Below are 22,258 nucleotides of genomic sequence, written 5' to 3'. Positions count from 1 at the left end.
TACATGTGGCCAAGACTGAACGACCATCGTTGGTATCTTCACCTGAGGCCAGTTGCCCTTCATTTTAACCTTCGTTGGGTGATTGGGAATTATGTGTCATCATAAGTTGCAATCACCATCAAATACATCTTCAGTCATGTGGTCTTTACTGTATGTGTCATACTTTAGTCTTTAGATAATACTTCATGGAGGACATACTGTATGAGTGGACAATAATGCTTATTAGTTTCAGTACCAGCAGCTTGTTGTCCTTGAGTTTCGATGCCTCCTGGAATCTTCGCCACAATCTGCTAAACAGATGAGGTTAATTTATCTTTTTAAGTGGGAGAAACACACTGAGATGTTTTGCCGCTTGCAACAAACCACAACCTTCCCCCAAAACAAACTTGCATGCAACATTTCCAAACCAATTAAGGACGTAATTAATGAAACCCAGCACCTGTAGTGCCAGAGCAATCACCAGAGAGGGGACAGTGAAAAATGTAGCAATCAAATTAATCAAGCAAAAGGCACAGGCCAATTACTCACAAACCATCTAGAGTGTGGTGCTGCACTCGGAGAACAGGTGATAGTTATCATTAAATTAGAGGGAGATCAGTGGCTCAGGCTGTTTCATCATGTGGGACCTTGATGAACCGCAGGCTGGGCACTGCTTTTGTCGTGGGCACAGTGGCAGACAAGGCAGCCCATATGCTCAATTGTTTAAGAGGAGAGGCGGAGAGGTGTCGGAGTAATGATTAATGGAAATGTGAGTGACTCTGCAGCAGCAACACAACAACATCTGGTCTTGCATCGGGCCCTTGTGCACATCCAGTGGATCGGTGGTGGTCCCGTAGGTGAGCACACACACGCACAGCCTGGAGAGTTGGAGAAAGTTGTTGGAATTAGAGGGTTTGGGGGACAATTTGCAGTCATTTTCATTAATTCCCTCACCACCCACGATGGCAGCAGAAGGGGAAAATTTACCCAAATCCTGTGCTTCTTATACTGACATTTCAGAGAGAGACAGCTGCTGAAAGGACAGCATTCATCAGCTAACAAACAGGAAGCGAACACTGATATTGTGAAAATGGTCATGTGAATTTGGTAATTTCTTGCATTACAAGGGTTTCTGTTCTCTCTCAGATGTTGGAGCATTCTTAAAATTACCACCAGTCTTGATGGTCACAACTGCACTATAGGATAACTTATAAAATAAATACAACTTAATGTAATTGATTACCTCGTTTAAGTCAGTTTGAAGTCTCTTTTTATATCAAATTGAGTGAACTGAGGGAGGGAAATCAAACAAAAAACGTATGATTTATGCCAAAACCTATCAGACTTTTAAAGAGGTGGTATTATGCTCATTTTCAGGTTCACAATCTTATTCAGGGGTTGTACCAGAACAGATTTACGTGGTTTAATTTTCAAAAAAACACCATATTTTTCTCATACTGCACATTGCTGCAGCTCCTCTTTTCACCCTGTGTGTTGTACGCTCTGCTCTTGAGCTACAGAGTGATGCATCTTACTTGTACAAAATCTTTGTTGGGAGTTGCACATGCGCAGTTCCCAGGTAGTATAGTATATAAAAAGTGGCCAAACAATTTGAGCGTTTGCTCAGTAGCTTTCACATCATGTGTAACATTAGCATTACAACAACTCCGCACTTCAACAGTCTGAAGTTACATTGCTGGTTATTTTAAATATAATTCACAACCAATAAAGCATACTTACAGGTTGTGATTGTGAATTTCCAGGCCCAAACAGAGTCGGAGTTGCATCGTCTTTTAGGACTAAACGTTGAACTGTTGCAGGTGTTCTGACGATCTATGCTGCCTTGCCGAATAACGCTACCATAGCGCAAATCGATAGACTCGACTCTACTTGGTCCTGCTCCGTTTTTCATTGCAGACAGTACCCAGAGGTAGTACATAGCTTGTCATCACAGGGACGCCACACACAACTACCTCGACGTAATGTTTAATGCGACACACGCACCAGCGACCCACACAGCTTTCTCTTTTTTAAGTTAAAGCGTTCCTCAGAATGTAATGACAGATAAGCGGTATGAAAACCTTCCAGCTGTGTTTTCCTCTGCCGTTGTTGCTGCAGCGGTCTGTGTGACGGCGGGAGCAGAGGGCTCTGTGAGCGGGCGGCTGGCCGGCCTCACACGCTCCTCCCGTGGGTCACAGCAGGCTTCCCCCGCAGCCACTTGCGGAGCTCCTCAACTCCGAAAACTTTCAAGCACATTTTTGTTCCTTTTCCTTTCCTTGTTCCTTTTTTGTTATACTTCTCGTAAAACTGTCAGTCGAAATCTACACAGCTGATTTCTCACCTCAAAACTTCTCAGAGGTGGATTTAGTGATGAAATTCCATACAAAAACTGTAAAATATAAAACTTTCTTTTGCTGGCCTCTGTTTGGTGCAGCAATGATGATGCAGTGAATAGTGAATATTCTCTCTGACCAATCAGCAGTCTGTCGTGTTTTCACGTTACATTTTAGTATCCCTCAGCTCGCTTGGAGCCTCGATGGAGGTGATACGAAAAAAAGTACCTGGAAGCAGCTACAGGTACAACATTTCAACATTTACAGGTACAACATTTCTACAATGGAAACCCAAAAAAAGGCGAGTCAAAGGGCCTCCGCTCATACTAGCTTGGTTTGAGGGCGTGCCTGACCCCGCTAGCCGCTTGGCAAGCTTTATTGCGCGTTTTCATTGTGACGTCACAAGTAAAGGAAGTGAAGGGCTGGACTACAAACCAGCTGTTTTCAAGCGGTTCAGAGCAGAGCTTTCTGTGGGAGATGGGAACTCCCTTTGGGCTGGACTTTGGGCTTTTTCACTTTGCAAACCTGTTACATGCACAAAAAAGATATATAACTCAATAAAGGAGAGGGGAAAAGCCAAAAAGCATAATACCGCCTCTTTAAGCCTGATAAAGTATGGGAATGCAATGGGGAATATGTATACATTCAAAATGATGTCTTATTATTAATGTGACCCTTGTATATTTGTTTTGTATATGTTACAAATAATATAACGTGTTGCACTGCTGCATTACATGATTGTTATTGCACATAGAGGGGTAAGTCATTGTGTAATTAAGAAGCTGATGGCGTTATTACAAGATCAACTGGACTTTTTAATTACTCTGAAATTAAAAAAGTTTGTTGTAGTATGGGCTATCCCTGAATGTAATTAGGACAAAAAACCATCATGTTCTGCATCTGAAGTTTCATCAATATAAACAGTCTATTCCTGAAATTCATCATTGGAGAAGAAAATGAACACTTTGCTTGGGCTGGCATCTCTTTTCTTCTTGTTTACATTCGTTTAATCTGCACTTTTGAAAGCTTTGGCCTCTTCAAAGCATTGCAGTGAGATTGTGATGATCAGCCATGGTCCTGTTGGTGTCTTTCATCAAGGTTCACTTTCTAGATCCCCCTTTTTTAAATTAATATTAATTATTAAATATAATTAATTATAGCACCCAGCTGAGGCTACTTAAGCCAGCAATTAATACAACATATCCCATGAGTCTTAGACACAGAAGCACGGGATAATCATCATGGTAGCTGTATTCTTTGAATGCTAACAAAATAATTAGTCTTTTATCTTGTTTAATGATGAGTGTGTTACTCTCCAGTAAAGTAATATAAACACGTGTATTACACTATGGACACTAAACTTCAGAGACAAGTTTCAGCTTTTCAGAGAGTCTGATGAAGCAAACACTCTATGAGAAAACAACAGTGAGCACCAAATACCAGTGCAGCAGAAGCAAATCCTGCAGTGCCAGGTGCTTGAAATCATCATTGATCATATCATATAGACAATTTCATGTGGAAAGTTCAACACGGACGAGAAAGTTCCATAATATGAAATGTAAGCTAAAAACATGCTTTCACTGTTTTGAACTGATGCAAGAAAGACGTATAGATCCAGATTTTACCACAACAATATGTTGTGCACCAGCTGACCATAGTTTCCAGCGCTGGTGCAGACTGTCACATCAACATGTATTGAATGTGTAAACATGTCGCTGGCTGCTGTTTCTGATTCTGCTGATTCTTTATTATGTTGTGCGTCACTCCAAAGAAATGGATTGCTCTGTGTGAAGAAAATTTGGTTAAAGCTTGTATTGCAACGGTAAATAAATGGTGTAGGGCTGCAGGGGCATGGGGTGAAAACAAAGGCTGGAATAAGTGTTCTGGAGTGTGAATAGCGTTGTGCATTTCAATCGTGTGTAGTGATGGTCGAGGTTAGTGAAGTGTGAGAGGTTCTGTCTGTGGTGCTGATTAGTCTGGACGTGCGTTACATGTTGGCTGAATGGAAAGGGTTCTGATGGACTGTGTGTAATAAACCATGATGACCTCCTGCTAATCCACACACTGCAGCCCAGAGTCACTAAAACACAGCCAATAAATGGATAGCTGCCCAGTCGCCACTTTGGACCTGCTTTGGTCATGTTAAAATTTCAGTGATTGGGCCTATTGCTAATAACTAATAAGGTGGGGCAGTAAGGTATTCACGACATGCTGGACTAAGGGGATGCTGCAGGAACAAGTCTGCTGAACAGGATGCACTAGTAGGAGATGTGCTGCATTAGCTGGTCGTTGAGATGCCGACCTGACACTAAATTCACACACAATATTCACGCATAGATGCACAAAACAACACATGACTCACTTGCTGCTCTGCCGCCACCAGCTGTCGATTAGTGGAAGAATAGCATCGCTTGGGTGCACATCTGCATTACCATTAGCTCTCTGTGGTCAGCAGGAATGTGCATCAAAGATGTGCTCAAAACATTGCTCCATATCGTGTATGATTGTTCTGAACTACCGCTCTACTGCTTTTTTTTTTACTCACATTTATTATGACCAACTTAACTGCTACTTTTCTAGATCATCACAGTTCACACATGAATAGTTTGGTTGTTAATACATATTTGATGTTATTCATGTCTCCGTGATGTTATTCCACTGTATCATGTTGTTGTCTGTTATATTCTGTCTTCATATTGCAGCGTTCTATACTGCTGGTTCTAGTCAACGACAAATTCCCACTACAATGGTCGATGAAGTTTTATTTCATATGGTAAATGTTAAAGGTTTTGACATATTTAGTAAAGCCTTTGCACAGACTTCAATCATTCTGAGTAGCTGCAAGAAGCAGGCATTGTCACAGAGGCACATCGAGCAGACGAGGGAGGGTCTCTTCAACACAGGCCACAAGGCTGTTTTAATCCACCAGGTATCTTGGTGGCAGTGTCTATGTGTGATACAGCATCATTACTTAGAGGTCTACTTGGTGACTTTCACAGTAAAATATCGTAGGTAAATTTTACATGAAGTAAAGAAACATTTGTTTTAATTTACAGGATCAGTTCAGCCAAATTATAAAATAACATGTTTGCATGTGTTTTAGAAATATCTTGTCATGTTAGATAGTTTGTATGTGACGAGGTTGTGTGATATCTGTCTGTGGTTTTCGACAGCCATCATAATACTGGAATAGAAAGGTTTGGCTCAGCACAGACTGAACGTGTTTGCTTTGGGGCAAAGATTTTTGGCTTTTTATTCACTGCAGTGATGGTTAGTTTTATCTCGCAGTTATGATTCTTGAGGTTCACCAAAGTCTGCTGTTCAACACAGATACCAAAATAACCAAATTCAGGCACCAAGTGGTTTCCATTTGGTTTGGATTAGTTTCTTATCTGTACTGTACAGATGGATACTACAGTGCAGACACATTCAAATGTTTGTCATTTTTGATTCACGAGGTTCTCAAAATTGGCCCAGCTTGGACACCAGAGACACACAATCCCATTATACTGAGTCGCTGATTGTGAACTACATTTGGAAATGTGACTAAATCTTTTTTTTTATTCCTCTTTTAACAGCTCGACTGGAATAGGAACAAACACATCATTAAATCAGCAATGTCCCACTGTCGTCATCATTATGAAACTCAGTTTGATGCCAACATCTTTCATTAAAATAAAAACATGCAGCCATTTGGGGCCCCGAGTTCCCTCGGTACGGAAATATGACGCTAATCACGGACACAGTGCAAGCCAAGCCTGGGGAAAACTGCTCTCTGCTTTAGGAGGGTTTTCAAAGAACACCATTAAAAAATAATAATTGATGAAGTTGGCTCTGAGCAAAGGCACTAAGCACTTTAAAAGCCTTTCGTCGTCTTACAATACAATTTCCAAATCAATATTTCATTAACTGGATAGAGGTGCAATGTTCCTTGTTAATAAAGAAGGTTTGGCTCAGCACAGACTTAACGTTTAGCTTTAGTGAATTTCAGGTAGGAAGATGGAAAATTATGTTCCACCTGGCCTCTAAATACACACACATACGCACGCACACACACATTCAGTGTATTCTCTGCACACGCGAACACACACGCCTGGTCCTCCCTTGATTGTTCCTGTGTTTATGGGCCGTTTTATGACCGGAGAGCCACTGATATCCAGCATCGGCGGGCATCAGGTGACTTTCCCGGCAGAGAGAAACAAATGTGAGCTCTGCTGCCGCCACACTGACGCCGCTGTAAATACAGAGTGAATTTCAGGACAGAATAAGCTCACAGATGGCGCTGCGATGGATTGGCGACCTGTCCAGGGTGTTCCCCGCCTTTCGCCCAATGTCAGCTGGGATTGGCTCCAGCCCCCCCGGCCACCCTGTACGCAGGATAAGTGGTTGACGATGGATGGATGGATGGAATAAGCTCACAGAGTATAGATTACATTTAAAAAGCTGAGTTATTTCAGGTAAAGTTAAACCACTAAGAATGTTCAACTCTGATTTGCTGGAGGGGGTGCATCCTTTTAACATAACCACACAGTGTTCAAATGTTATATTCAAAGCTAGAAGGCTACTTGTTTCAGCTATTGTTTTATCTGATTCGACCTGGTCTTTTGTTTACTGTTGGATCCATATTGTGCCTTTAAATACCTGCTGTCACTCCTATGAAAGTGGATTTCAGTAAGTGTTTTATGCTATGGCCCTTCACACTTGACATTTGTCTGTTAGTGACGACGATCAATAGATCGCTTGTTGCTTGTTGTTAGGCAAGGAAAGGTCTGCAGAAGAAGTAAATAAATGATCATTCACCACTCATATTGATAGTCTATTTGTTTTCCTCAAGTAACAGTTTTATTTATCAGGTACCATAAGGTAATACTGTCCTGTCCTGGTTGCCACCATGTAACAACACACATATCATGTAATCACAACATCCCTTGGTTTAGTATCATCCCTCTCTCTTCTTCTGCCATGTAAAATCACATGACTTAAATTATTCCAAAATGTACTGGAAAAAGTAAAATTGAGTGCAACATATGGTCACTAACCAAGAGCCAACTACCATCTGACATGCACATTCTTTAAAAAGTAAAGAAGTAGTAGTGTGAGAGTATTTTGCCATCTGTCACACTATGTAGTCCTCTAGATAGAATTCCCTGTGTAGTGAGTAGTGAATGAGAGACATTGCCTCTGTCTTTCAACTTACTGTTGCTAATGAATAAATTACATTGTACAAAATAATGTGTTTTGTCGAGTGTTGATGCAAACACTTCACTTCACTGTACCCTGATGATGTTTTTAGAGGTTGATCCCACACTGATCAAAACACAGTTCTGAATAACACATCAAATACTGCAAATATTTGGTACAAAATGGACACATTTATTGGTAGTAAGTCACAGCAACAGGATGGCAACATGAATCTGGAAATATAACAGTTTAGCTTCGAACATGTAAAAAGAAGCAAACTTCAGGCAGTTATGCATGTAGAAGCAAAAGCAACAATTATGTTATGCTAAATAAACTCCTATCAGTTAGTTTACAGGGGTTATTCTTGAGACGTTTAAAAAAAACAACAGATTTTGATCAAAGCAGGAGAAAATACTTTTTTTAACTGCACTTTTTTTCTAACCATACCCTGAATTCGCTTTTTTTTTTCTACATGTTTTAAGATTTCTATCCTTTTTCTTCGAGACCCCAGTTTGTTATTTGGGTACAACCAAAAACATACCCTTCGAGCAAACAACTATCAGTTGCTGTTAGTGCATAAAAAACGTTGTTGTCCAGCTAAATGGTGCCACAGAGTAAAGAAAAACAAGGATGTAGAATATCGCCTACAAGTCTCTGAAGTGAAGTTCTAATTTTGTAGCCAGAAAATTAAAATGTGGTCACTGGGAAGCACTTGAGTGGAGGAGAGACGGGACAACTGCTTCAAACTTGTTTGTTTGTATTTTTGACTTTGTGGCTTTATAAATCTGCAAAATGCACCATAGTTTGATTCAGCTTTACATGGATTTGTGTGGAGAGTTTTGGCATCAATGCAAACGCAGTGGTGCTTGTCATTCAGGGCTGTGTGCCTGGACATTTGATTAACTATTGTACAGTTGTAATGAAATATTGGAATGCACACACACAGTCACAGAATAACAGAAAGTCAATTTTACTGTAACAGTCTTTAATAGTACTTTCTTTCTCAGCCTGCTGCACATCGTCCCTGCACTACACAGCTCTTTGCTGAGAGCTGCAGCATGCGTGACAAATTGAAATATTGAAATTCATCTTGATGAATTGAAAGACATTCAGCGCACATATCCAGCAGGGTTGTGTCAAATTGGTTTCTCTCTCTGGGTCTGTGGTTTCATGCGGGATGTCATCCGTTGGAGGAGTCTACAGACATGTTAAGGGAAGCCGTCCTCTGCGTCCTGTGAAACGTGACGCTCTAGCTTTGAGCTGCTGCTGCTGCTGCTGAAGCCGCTGTGATGCAGTTTGGAGCAGGATGATTCAGACGTGATGCAACAGGGACACCTAGTGGAGATGAAATGCAGAAGTACTCATACCACAAGGCATTTACTCTGTAGTGCGTCATAAAAACCTTCATGGAAATTATTGATGACATGAAAATGGTCACTCGTCAGTAATCTTTTCAAATCTGAATATCATGTTATAATAGAGTGTATGAACCCTGTGAGCATGGGCCCAGAAATAGGTTTTACATTACAAACAAAACGTGGATCACTTCCATCTCATCCTCGTGATCAAATACAATATTTTCACCCAAAATTTCACTTACCACCTGGCTCCAACCAACCCGTTCTCACTACCAAGTATGAAAGTCTAACCGGGCATTGCATATTTATTGTTGTTAACTTGACCGTGGAGTCATGCACATCCAGAAATGACTCTAGAGGGGTACCCAGTGCTTCAAAAAGTGACCCAAAGTTGTCTTGACCAAGCATCCATATGTGACGACCTGGGTCCAATGCCTAAATCCTGTTATTTCGGCTGCTGGACCAACTCCATTTCCCAATAGTGATCAATAAAGCTTCATTATTTTTATTCAAATGTATCTGCTCTCAGTAGTCTCTACTCTCTGAGTTTCATTAGAGTTTGTGCATATCATGATTATGGCATACTTATCTCTTGCTTCCTCTCTTCAAGGAAGTTAGCAATAGCACCCGCGCTTTGTGTTCATGAACAAAGCTGGAAGGTTGGATGATTTAAACCCAGGTCTGCCGTTCTGCTGACTAATACCTACAAGGCCCATCCAGCTCCCCAATGTTATCTTCTTTCAGTAATTACATGTGAGTTAAGTCTGGAAAATAGGCCTGGGGAAAACACGGTAGAAAGGCTGGACTTGAAGTTACTGACTTGAACAGAATGTCAAACTGAAAATCACAAACATGAGCATGCGCTGTCATATGTTTATGAAACAATGGCTGTTTGGGATGGGGGGCGAGTTGCTGCCTGTAAAGCAGGAGTTATAGTATCTCTATAGTATCTTTTGCTAAGTATAGTAAGAGTTAATAGCACGTATGGCATCAATGGGGTAAATACCTAGGGAAAGAAGTAAGACTTAACGAAACAGTGTAATCAATACACCATCGTGGTGTCACAGATGAGAACAGAGACGGAGGTTGCTTTGTGTGTAGGGATGGCAGAGCCAGGCGGCGTTCGTTGGAGGAGCGCAGTGACAGAGAAGGAACGTAAGCTTGTATTATGGAGTTCAGGCAGACCCAGTAATCACTCTGTATGGAGCATTAATGACTTGAATTTGATTCGGGAGGCCACGGGTAACCAGTGGAGGTCACTGAGTAAAGGAGTGACATGAGTCCTTTTGGGCAGATCAGAAACCAAATGCGCTGCAGCTTTCGAAACCATTTGTAAGGGTTTCACCGCACAAGCTGTAAGACCCGCTAGGAGGGCATTGCAATTGTCGAGGCGGGAAATAACCATGGCCCGTACCAGAAGCTGGGTGGCGTACTGAGCTTACTCAGTACTTTCCTTTAGATGCGGTCAGACAAGACGTCATCAAACTAAATAGTCTGAAACATACTGAAATCTTTAGTCTAAAGCCACTGTGGCCCAGATAAGTGTCAGATAATGGTTCAATAGATAGATGAACATAGTGCTAGACAGTGGAGAGGATTATGCTGCAGTGGTGGTTTGAGATGTGTCTTTATTTCTGCTGTAAAAAACAACCATTGGAATACATTGTAGCTGACATGAATTTGAGGTGACCACAGTCACTATTACAATCAACAGGAAAACATTTTACTGCCACATTTCAAGTCTATGGGCCATGTTTGAGTCTCAAAAGATCTAAAAGGTAAAAAAAAAGTATCACTTGCTGTGTAATGAGTATTAAAAAAGCCTCACAGTTGTTATTTCCCAAAATGAATCAACAACATATTGAACGGCACCAAGACCAGACAAGAGCTGAAGTACTTTTGTTTCTGCTACTTTCTTTGTTTCTTTCCATTTAAAAACAGATGAGTCCCTGTCAGAGAGATAAAGACAGGGACTCACAGGGAAAGAGATTTTTTTCAGGAAAAAAAAGGTGAGTGTTGCTGTATTGGAGGCTGTCCAGTGAGCTAACAAAGAGTTTCCTGTTTGGATTTGTTTCTCAAGGGCAAAGCATCCAGCGCCGGCCAGCGGGCAGCCTGCTCTGTGGTGTTTGTGCCGAAGATTTCATTTGGGAGCTAACACCATTTTGCGGCTGTCGTTCTCTGCACACCGCCACCACAGAGAGACAGGGAGGAGGGGAAAAAAAACATAAAATGGAAAAGTTAAAAGGAAATGAATAACACCCTGAGGCACTCCCCACACAACTGGCTTCTGATTTCTATTTGTTTCTCAGTCTGAGCCTCCACTGGGCCGCCTGGCACATTGACCGACAACCAACATTAAAAACAAATGAAAGGAAGCATCATGACATCCCTTTCTTTCATCCAGGTTTGTGTATGTGACTGACTCGGCCCGCGTTGTGTAGCGTGATTTTGTATTGAATATTTTCAAAGCACAATTTCACCCGTCATGAATAATAAAGTCCGGACTATTTGAATCTTTCCTCCAGTTAATTCCCAAGGCTAGTAGCACGTTTTTTGACTTGCTGCCTGATGAGCTCATGCTTGGAATGAGACGATACATAATTCACTTCATGTAACAACTGAACTCCACCACGGAGTCCCTGCGGAGGGATGGTGGGGCAACAGAGCTGGAGTTTCTCGTTTTGATATTTTATTTACTGAGTGTGAAAACCACAATAGGGGAAAAATATATTTACCACACACCACTGACTCTTTACATAACATAAGGATTTAGATTTTTGTGATTATTTTTATTCCATTTTAGCATTTTTTGATTGACAAATGAAGAGAAAGACTGTAAACAAGGGGAAATAAAAGGCTGTGACATTCAAAAAAGGTCGATATTGGCTACGTGGCAGGCGCACCATTTCGCTACCATGGTGCCCATATATAAAGAAATATTGCTTTGTATGTACATCCTTCTCTGTTGTAATCTGGATTAAGATGACTGTGTTTAAATGTGGGATTGAGTAATATACGGTATTTTACTTTACTTAGATCGCAGAGGGAAATCTGTCTTGCAGTAATCAAGACACTAGAGGTCCAGTCTTGACTGTGGAAATTGTAGTTTGACAAATCAATCCCAGCTCAAGGTCCACTAACTAGCTTTTCGATCTCCCTGACAACTGAACCCACTCAAAAATGTGTTTTACTTATGTTTATGTCCCCCAAAATGCCAGACCTTGACTTTACCGACTTGTATCTGTGCAACGTTTGTCACCAGAGAGGTGTTTTCACATTCCTCTACTGAAGGGTCTCTTATATCTGATTCAAACGTACTCTGAGCAGGCTAGATTTGGTATGTAACAAATTAGAAAGCCAATCCTTGTTTAGTAAAATGTAATCAAATATTATGGACATGAATGGAAACCAGTTAAGGTTTGTTATGCTATTTCTTATTTCTCAAATACAGCAACATGATTTTCCAAATGTTAAGCTGTGATGGAAAGTAAACAGGCAACAAAGCAAACACTTTAAGAGTTTCTGATTTTCTGTCATTGTGGTTTCATGAAAAGTCATCAATAAAGTATAGGACAAGAGTTGAGCAGTACACTACACATTCTCCCAAGAGGTTGTTAAACCTTTCCTAAACACAAAAAGACACACACACACACACACACACAGCACAATATTCACACTTCCATTAATCAGCAGTATTGGAGCCTCACCAACACCACTCACAGAAACATGTTCTTATCTGACAGGAAGCCCAGATGGGCCACAAGCCTCTCAGGTTTATTGGCCGAAGCTTTGCCAAACATTTTTCACTTCAATCTCAATGTGTATCTCTGTGTCCAAAGCCGCCAGGCGGAGGCAGTCATCTGTACAATGCCAACTAATTGGTGTAGACATTACACAAGTTGCATCTGTGTGTATGCGTTTGTAGTAGCTTGTCTTTACAGTTGGAGAGAGGGAAGGTTGTTTGTGGAAAACAAAAGTCAATGCAGTATTTTGTTGTTTTCTGTGGTAGGACCACTTTTCTCACTGCACTTGAATGCATCAGTGCTCAGTTTACTGACTTCATGGATTCAATCATCCAATTATTCTCAAGTGTATTCAAAGGAACATAAACCAGCCATCCCATAGATTTTCACAGAAAGTTCTTGGTCCACCTCAAAAACAGCCAACAGACTCCATGCTTGGACTAAATTATCAAGTGTAATGATTAATAGTATTTGTTTAAAAGGACACATTTGGTTAGTTAGCTATCCAACTGAACACACCACCGTTCCAAAGTTATTTGTTCATCTTGAAAAAGCCACTTTAAAGGCTAGGTATTTATCAGCCTTGTGTCTATGTGACTAATTGGGACAAATGTTTTTGAAATTGGTCCAGTATTGAGCGAGCGCGCTGGATTCGGCAGCAGCGAAATCCTTGTGGGCAATTATACCCAGTCAAAGTACGTCCACTAAAGAGCCACTGACGGGCTCAGATCATTAATATATGTGTCTGACAACATTATGGAAAGGATCCCTACACAGAGAGACCTTTTTTTTAAAGAGTAAGATCATTTTTGTTCAAGCAAAAACATGCTTTATCGCTCTCGTCAACGCCACCAGACTCCACTGACAACAACCGTAACTTACCCTTTAACTCTTGCAGCCATGTCTAATTTTAGAAGATGGATACTCCAAATGTGTAAACAGAGTTTTGTTTGTTTGTAGATTTCTCTTGTTTTGTTCCGCTGCTGACAGGAGCCAATTCAACCACCAACTGTGCAGACACCTGATAATTATATGATCCCTCACTGGCTTCCCATTGTCAAATGGCTTATCGTATTTGTTGGAGCACACAACCAGAGGTACCAATGGGAATTGAACGTCATGTCTCAGTGGGGGTTTTGGGTATATGTCAGCTAGGCCAATATCATTGCTTGATATTATCTTATCAGAGAGGTATTGTGGGAGTATATTTCGGCTGACAAATAACAAGAAATTGCTCCACAGATGTGCTCCACATAATTCAGAAACAGTGTAATTACACAGTTTGTCCAGCAGAAAGCAATGACAAGTTTATATATTATATAATGTTTAAAAAAAAACTAATCTTCTAAAAGATATCTCTGTCTCAATTATCAATATTGGTATCAGCCTCAAAATTCAAGTATGAGTCAGGCTATAGTGGGGGACAAGAACTCTGTGGCTCTGAATTAATATTCCACTGAATGTTTTCTGCATGTTTGTGTTTGTGCTCAGAGAGATGGAGGGAGATACTGAGTAAAGAGAGACAGTCAGGTAGTGAAAGTCTAGGGGAGAGAAATAGAAAAAAAAGGAAGAAGCTGAAGCCTTTTGCTCTTTTCAGAAGTCGGTGCTACTATGTGCTGTGGGACCGAGCCGGCCTTCAACCTGAGATTGAGGGCACTTGTCTGCTGAAATTGGGGCCAACAGATGGCATTTTATTTGAAAATACAGTCAAAGCTGCTCAGAGCTGACAAGGGCTTTGGAGGGACGTGGTGGCAGGCAGATACATGAGCTGGATCACTCACATCAGGAACAGGAAACTAAAGGCCAATTAGAAACAGCAGAGACCAAAGCTCTGGGCTTCGACAACACTGAGACACTGTGACCTTTCAGAAAATACAAATTCCCAAAGAGGACGTGTTTTCATCTCTCCACAGTTTGTTCCTCTAAGGATGTTTTCTTTCCATATAAATTGAATTTATTAGCAGGGAAACAAATAATTATGAGGCTGAGAAATTCAAATAGGAGAATGTAAAGTAGATGAGGGCATGAAAGACACATTACGCGAACACGAATACGTTCTGCTGGAGTTTTAGATAACACAAGGACAACAAAAAGCACAAGTGACTAAATTAAATGAATAAGCAGACAAACATTTGAAAGTGATGTATAATTGAACAAACAATATGAATCCTAAATGTTACTTTGCATCCATGAAAAATTATGTTTTTAAAGAAGGCTGCTGTTACCTCTGAACTCTCATCTTGAAACAAAGTTCTTCCAGACTGAAGCTTCATCGTGAAGGCAATCACTTCCAGCTAATTGTTTGCTGTGTTTTAAAAAAGGCACTGAGGCAGCTCTGAGGATGTCTGTGGGCCGGTTTCTCACAGAGCTGTGGTCAAAGTGAAGGGATGAAAATCAGTGAAGCTGACAGGTTTGTACTCAGGGGAGGAGTTGTGGCGACTGCTGTCACCCTAACACAACTACCAGACACATCACAATGAAGCTATGACAGTATGACAGACGCACACTTAAGGCTCTATTTTGGTGTTGTCATGTGGCACAAAAACTTATTTTCCTGAGATTCAGTGGGTTGTTTTGTCCTAGAGTCGGATATTTTCATCTTAATAGCAACTCCCGCTTTTTTGTAGGCTGTCATCTCCAAATGCACACTGACAGGGGTGCAAACTAAACAATACAGGTGGCATTGATTGTCTCACCTGTCGGTGTGATATTAAATTCTCCTTCTTAACCATTGTCTATGATCTGTACCCAGCAGCAGGTTGTCCTCCCTGCTCCAGATTTATGTTAATGTATGAGCGTATTTTCCATTAATATCCTCTCTATTTATTCATTATCTACTCAATTGCTGTTCATTGCATGCCTTGTTGCTGGAGTTATTAACAGTTATGTCTCAAAAATGTACTGTAAAATTAAAAATAATGCTTGTGTTTATCACACCCATTGAAGAACTTTAAGAATTACTCTTATGAATGCTCTACAGATCCAACTCATGAGTTTGATAATTTAGGGCTCCCAATTATATCCACTTTGAGTTGTAATAGGGGACCTAACATGACATTTTACTAATTTTACAGCCAAGCAAAAACTTGGATGTTCCTTTAAAAAAAAAATAAGATAATAATCTGGAACACTAACAATGTTACGCCCCTCACGTAGTTAACCAATTGGAGCAAATACCTTTAAAATATTTAAAATAAAACCCACTTTTGCACAAATCCTCCACTTGTTTTTTTCAATTTAGCCGTCAGGTCATATTTCTTTGCATCCTTCAATATTAAAACACATAATTTTAATATCCAATCAATGTCTGGGAACCAGCACAGAAACATATATATCATGCTAATGGTGCTAATGCTAAAAGCAGAAAAGAGCTATAAGCCTGATTGGGCATGATCTGTTAAATGCACCACAGGGCTTAACATTTCAAAAGTAGTTGTGCACCTGCAAGCATTTTACTACTAACTACTGTATCGAGCACATCATGGAGGTGAGGTTAATGCCAAATGTGTTACTGCATGTGGCATAGAGGTTACGGTCCTAAAAACTGAGAGGGTTAATGCTTTGTGTCTCTATGTGAGATACACATTTTATTATCTATTGCAGAAACAGAAATAAGAAACTGCTTTTTCACTGCGGTGCTTTATGGTATGTGTCCTAAGAAGTCATCACTTCATTTAAAACTGGCTGCAGTCAGTATTATTTCAACATCAGCAAGACAATGAAAATACCAAAAATAAGCAACTACACAGTGTCATTACCCATTCCCTTATTTGTTTATTTACAAATGTCAAATGACACACACACATAGACAGACATATAGTAAATGGTACATGTGAAAAATATTCCTATCGAATGGTCTACAGACTGTGGATGATGGTTCGGTTCTTGAGGTTCTGGACGTACTCTTTGGCCTGGTCAAAGCTTGTCTTCTCCTCCGTTTTGGGCGGCGAGCCCTCCACCAGCTTGACAAAGTAGTGACAGTAAACTTTGTCCATGATGCCAAACATCCCCTTGCCGTGGTAACGGATCCTCTTCAGGTACTTCCCTTTGCCGGAGTAGGACTCAGCTGCAGGACGGGAAGCGGGAGGGGACGGTGTGCGATTAAAGAGGGGGTGAGATAAACAGAGAGAGAGATAAGGTACAGCGTAAGTCATTTAATTTGTAGAGGTGCCTTTGAATGAAAACTGGTCAAAATAAAGATTGAGTTGAGTTTAGGCTTATCTGTAATAACGTGTGCAACTCCACATAAATTACTCACTCTGCACGGCATCTGAACTCAAAAGAAATCCACTTCTTTTTTAAAAAAATGACTCATACCTGCTTCCCCTCTTACTGAAGGTCATTTTCCCACTCTGAAATTAATTTTCTTGCTTTTGGCACAATGGCCGACAGCATGTGATGACTAATGAGATTTTCACATAGTCTGGGGAAGCAAACATCTAAGTCTTACTTAAACAAGTATCTAAACAAATATGCAAATAAAGACATGTTCAAATACTGAAATAACACAGCGTTGATTCCAAAACACCGATGAGGGTTCTGTTTTCAGGCTCGTCTTTCTGTCTGTTTCTGTCTGTTTAATTTCTATTCTTTTACGGTCAGTTGTCTTGAAGGATCCCAGATGTCACTACATGCGACAAAATGATGTCGCTTTTTAGTCCAAATGTCTTGTTGGACTATAGACATTTATCTGAGACCATTAACGACAACTCACATTAGCTATGTTGTGGTGACCCATGGTGTCGTCTTGGGGTTTATCTGTTACTTACCTGTAGCTGTTTGCTCTGCAGGTGGTTGATTAGTGTGCTCTGGAATACCTGTGGTGCCCAGTGGGCTCCTAGGGTACTTAAGGTCTGACTGCAGTGTAATCGCTCTCTCTGCTGCTTCCCACAGGCACACCACATTTCGGTTTGATTATGCTATTCTGAGTTTATGCTGATGTTTTTGTTGTGCACCTTACAAAACCCGCACCCAACACTTTCACCCATGCACCTGACACACCACTGATTTCCACACCCCATGTTGATTATATTTACTTTAATATGTTGTGGCCACTTGAGCCAGGCCAATCTTACCTAAAAATTGCAAAACTGATATTTATAGAGCAGACTTGTTTTCCAAACTTCCATCCAGCTGCAGGAGGTTATGTTGAGTTAATAATGTGCAGTTGTTTACACAGTGAACCCAATCAGTTCTGCAGACACTTACCTACATACAGGTTGGATTTGTACTCTACATTGTGATTTTTGACTGCCATCTCCTGAGCTTCCAGAAGAACCTGAACAAACAAACAAACGAGTGAGCTGTGACATCCATACGTACTCTTCTGGTGCACAGGATTATGTTCAAAAATGCACGAAATACACAACAATTCAATGAATACAACTTCAGCAGTGAAATGGGAACATTTTAATCATACGGGAATTTGATTAACATTTATTTGTGACTGCTGTGTCTAATTCTATTAAACACATACATTAGATAAGCGTTAGGAAGGGTGAACATGCAGCTTCAAACCTCTTTCATGATCTTCGCCCCTTTCTTGTCGTTGAACTCCAGCTGTGCAATGGCCTCATCAATGCTCATCCCTCGGATCTGTGAAGGGGAACAAACTGTGAGATGAAACAACAAAATGAACGTTTCATCCACAGCCGCACTGCACGAGGAGGCCGCTTCTTAGCTGCAGCGCCATGCGTCAGCCCTGAGCTGAATAAGCACTCACGGGTTTGTAAAGCCATCAATTAAGTGCAAATGTTTAAAGATGCCATCACTCACAATGCTGAGAAATAATTTCAGAATGTTACTGGATAAACTGATAATTTGTTCCCTGGCCTCTGGCCTGACTTTCCATATTTAACTGAGATCTGTTAACAACCGTTAAAAATATCCCGAGGACTAACAGATAAACATAAAACAAGCACAATGGTGTAACATACAGTATATTCTCAAACAGAGCAAACATGACAGTCTTGTAGAATATGATGTATTGCTGTTGATTAAACTACATACAAATCAATGCAGCAGTAATATTAATCCAGAAACATCATATATAATAATAAAATACCATTTTACTGCACAATGACTACTTTAAGTACATTGTGCTATAATACTTTTACATACTTTTACCTAAGTAAGATTTACAACGCAGAGGGTTTGTTGCAATATGAGTATGTGAGGGGTAGTTACATTACTTTAGTCAGCTATAAAATGTGTAGAGCTCAGGTTGCAGTAGTATAGTTACTGAAAGGCTGTGTTGTGTTTGCTGCCACAGAAAATAAAAAGTCCCTGTTTATGTAACGTTACAACAGCGTCTGGTGTTGGTTCAGACTGTGAAAAGCTAGCTGGTTAGCAGCTCCAAGTCAAGCTAAAGTCAATTAAAATGGCCTTTCGGTGCTAGCAAACATGACACACTGCCTTTCAGTAACTATTGTACTGCAGCCTGAGCCTACCTACAGAATTTGTTGCTGACTAAAGTAACGTAACAGGTGCATTCCACCCTGCACGATGTGATTGCCACTTAACATGTACCAACTGAATTCAACAGTAGTTAAGAAACAAAGCAAAACAAATCCCTGACTGTCACCAACATGTTCCGATTATGAAGGTCTGAAACACGCATCAGCTTCAAGTATTTGAGGAGAGGTGAGTGGTGTAAAATAACTCACTAAAGTGGATAGATATGATTTACTGCTTTAGGACAGAAGATTCCTGCTGTAGGTCTCACCATTTTGGCCAGGTACCACATCTTGTCTTTGCTGTACTTAATCTGCCTCCTGCAGTGGTGGATCTCCTGAAAAGAAAAGAAAAAACATCAAAGTGTTCAGATTTGTAGCAACAAGAACCAACTTCTGTCCTACTTTAGGGATATGGAAATGATCTCTCAGCTTACTCATGCATATATACATTAGGTGTTTGAATCGCAGGGTACCTCACGATACGATACACGGCTCATGAGAACGATAATATCACGATACAGCAATTCTGCGATAATCGATATATCACTTGACAATCCTAAAGTGACACAAAATGCCTGTGAAAAAGTTTACTATTTATTTGCTGCAAATCCAAACTGTAAAAAAACACAACAATTCTGCTCAGTCTGGAACTAAAACTCCAGAGCAAGTATGAAAAAGTATTATCAAAACATTTCTTCATTATTTTTTTTTTACTGCAAATATAAATTGCGTGTACTGCCTAAGTCTAATCTGTACGTCACATTATTTTAATAACTGTTCTGTGACACAGCGTTGTGCTGCCCTTTCTCTTCCTACTGAACTGAAATTTTAGGCCACTGGGAATATTGGGTTTGAGTTTTGACCCTTTGGGGTTGCTGTAGCTGGTCGGTGTGGACTGCAGAAGCAGTAAAGTTAGAAGATCAAGAAAGTGAAGTTAGCAGCTCTTTCTTATTTCACACAGAGCTCAGGAAACATGTACTTTAAGTATTTGCACAGCATGCCACTCAGGATGTTCAGCATGTGAAGTAAAACGTGTAGTTTATGTTAAGATTGTATTTTCGCGATGGCGATGCTAATTTCCGTTAGCACGTTAATGGGGATTCCCGTTATCTGTTAGCATTGAGCTAACCGTCGAAGCGCTATTATTTATTATTATTATTATTATTATTATTATTATGTATCATTATGATGGTCTGGAATACCGATACAGTATCATGAAAAATGTACAACGATATATTGCCGTATCGATTTATTGTCACACCCCTAATATACATTAGCTCTCTGCTATTTTAAGTCAGTTTCCTGCTGGTGCCACCTGAATGAGACATCCTCTGCACTTCATGTTATAAACAGGCACAAAGGCTCACCGCTGGTCTGTGGGGTTCAGCTGGTAGCTGAGGTGGATAGACCTTGAGGTTCCTCCTCTCCCAGTTCTTTGATTCCAGTGAAGTGCTGGTGTGGAGACATGAGAGCTGCTGAGGACCGTCACCCAGAACCTGTAACCTGGAGAGATGTTCAGGCATTTAATTGACATTTATTCATTTAGCTGACGCTTTTTATCCAAAGCGACTTACAATTGCTATATATGTCAGAGGTCGCACGCCTCTGGAGCAACTAGGGGTTAAGTGTCTTGCTCAGGGACACATTGGTGGATGTGTCACAGTGGGGGATTGAACCCGGGTCTCTCACACCATAGTCCTGTGTTTTATCCACTGTTTCATAACCACCCCAATTGACCTGTCAACAGATCCCCTTCCCATCAACTGAATCACTGTACAGCAGGTGCTACTCTGCCCTCTGGGTTCCTGTTCACCAAAACATTCTGCTTTATGTACAATGTCGCCCTCAGCAATAAGGATTTAACTTATGCAACATGTTTTTTTCCTAGTAATACCGTTATGTTTGTCTATAAGGTGATATTGTTGTATGTAGGTGTAATGCCGCTGACACTGGGAACTGAGCCTTGTTACTGTGCAAAAAAAACCCAAAATGCGTCAACTCTGGTCGTATAATTCTTAAAGATGTTGAAGATTTTTTTATTTAACCGTGATGTTTAAATATTCTATATGACTAGCTTGATAACTACTAAATACTGTGTTGATTTGAACTTTATTGGAATCTGTGTCTCATTGAAAATAACACCTTTTACATAGAAAGGACAACACTGGTTGAGTCACCAGTTACATTGAAGTACACTGAGCTATAATACTTTTACCTAAGTAAGGTTTAGAATGAAGAGGGTTTGTTGCAATGCGAGTCTTTCCCAGTATGTGAGGGGAAGTTACATTACTTTAGTCAGCTATCAAGTGTGTAGATAAGCTCAGTATAAGGTAAGCCCACCTGTGGCTGTGTGTTAGGGTACATTTCTGTAATTAAATTGGAATAATCTGGGATTGTGTGTTGGAGACTGATGCATGCAGAAGATCCAACAATTTAGCATCAGATGAACTTTTTATTTCAGTATGTGTCTGACACACACAGTGATGTTTACTTGTTTTTGTTTTTTTTACTGCCAGTTCAAATGTTAGTGTTGGACCTGTAGGCTTAAGGCCTGCACTCCAGGAGAGCCATATCCCCAATGTGATGGTGCAAAGACAAACAACCACAACACTAATAATCAGTTGGTGCACATTTTGTCAAATATTATTATTATCTTCGCGACTGTGTCACTGCTATGACTGATAGTAATTAAGTATGCTAAATGGATCACCCCTACACACGCAAAGATACACAAAATAATAATAATAATTAAGTGTTAAAAAACTTTAAACACATTTCCTTCGCCCTTCTCTTTAAATGAAGTGGTTTGCACGGTGATGTGATGGATCCAGAGACATTTGTCCTTCTGCAGTCACACAGCTGTGTTGCTCTAATGATTCCGATGTAACTTACCTTGACTGTAACACTCCAGATATATTCCTAATAAAAGCGATACCTGAAAACAAGTACAAGTCTGTATAAATCATCGGTAGACACGATAAATGTCAAACAATTAGGTTGCACTTCTCTTACCACGTCCTGTCATTGCAGTCGCCATGTTGCACCTTCACGACGCCACTCGATTCCCTTTACGGCAGCAATGTTTACAGCGTTAACAGCGAAATTCCTCGTGTTAATTCTATTCTTTAATACATGTATGTAAAAATTAAGCTCGGTTGTATGTTGTTATTTGAATGTTGTCTTAGCGGTAATGGGGAAAATGCGTTAAA

General features: G+C 40.4%; 1 protein-coding gene and 1 long non-coding RNA gene across 2 annotated transcripts; one reads left to right on the top strand and one right to left on the bottom strand.

Annotated features, from left to right (window-relative positions):
• Positions 1–640: 640 nt before the first annotated feature.
• Positions 641–6,275, top strand: LOC119895801. The gene is made up of 2 exons (XR_005443103.1): positions 641–836; positions 5,891–6,275. It is a non-coding gene; the product is annotated as an uncharacterized LOC119895801 (long non-coding RNA).
• A 10,070-nt stretch (positions 6,276–16,345) lies between these two features.
• mrpl22 (mitochondrial ribosomal protein L22) lies at positions 16,346–22,121 on the bottom strand. The gene is made up of 7 exons (XM_038709031.1): positions 22,062–22,121; positions 21,942–21,984; positions 20,417–20,552; positions 19,319–19,384; positions 18,112–18,189; positions 17,803–17,872; positions 16,346–16,660 (listed from the first exon to the last, which is right to left on the bottom strand). The coding sequence occupies exons 1-7, from the start codon at positions 22,084–22,086 to the stop codon at positions 16,452–16,454; spliced, it is 627 nt and encodes a 208-aa protein (XP_038564959.1). The 5' UTR covers positions 22,087–22,121; the 3' UTR covers positions 16,346–16,451.
• Between the last annotated feature and the right edge of the window lie 137 nt (positions 22,122–22,258).

This window comes from Micropterus salmoides, unplaced genomic scaffold, assembly GCF_014851395.1.
Source record: "Micropterus salmoides isolate LMB-PRFRI ecotype aquatic unplaced genomic scaffold, ASM1485139v1 Ms_hic_scaffold_9, whole genome shotgun sequence".
Classification (NCBI taxonomy): domain Eukaryota; kingdom Metazoa; phylum Chordata; class Actinopteri; order Centrarchiformes; family Centrarchidae; genus Micropterus; species Micropterus salmoides.
This window is presented reverse-complemented; position numbering and strand designations above follow the sequence as displayed.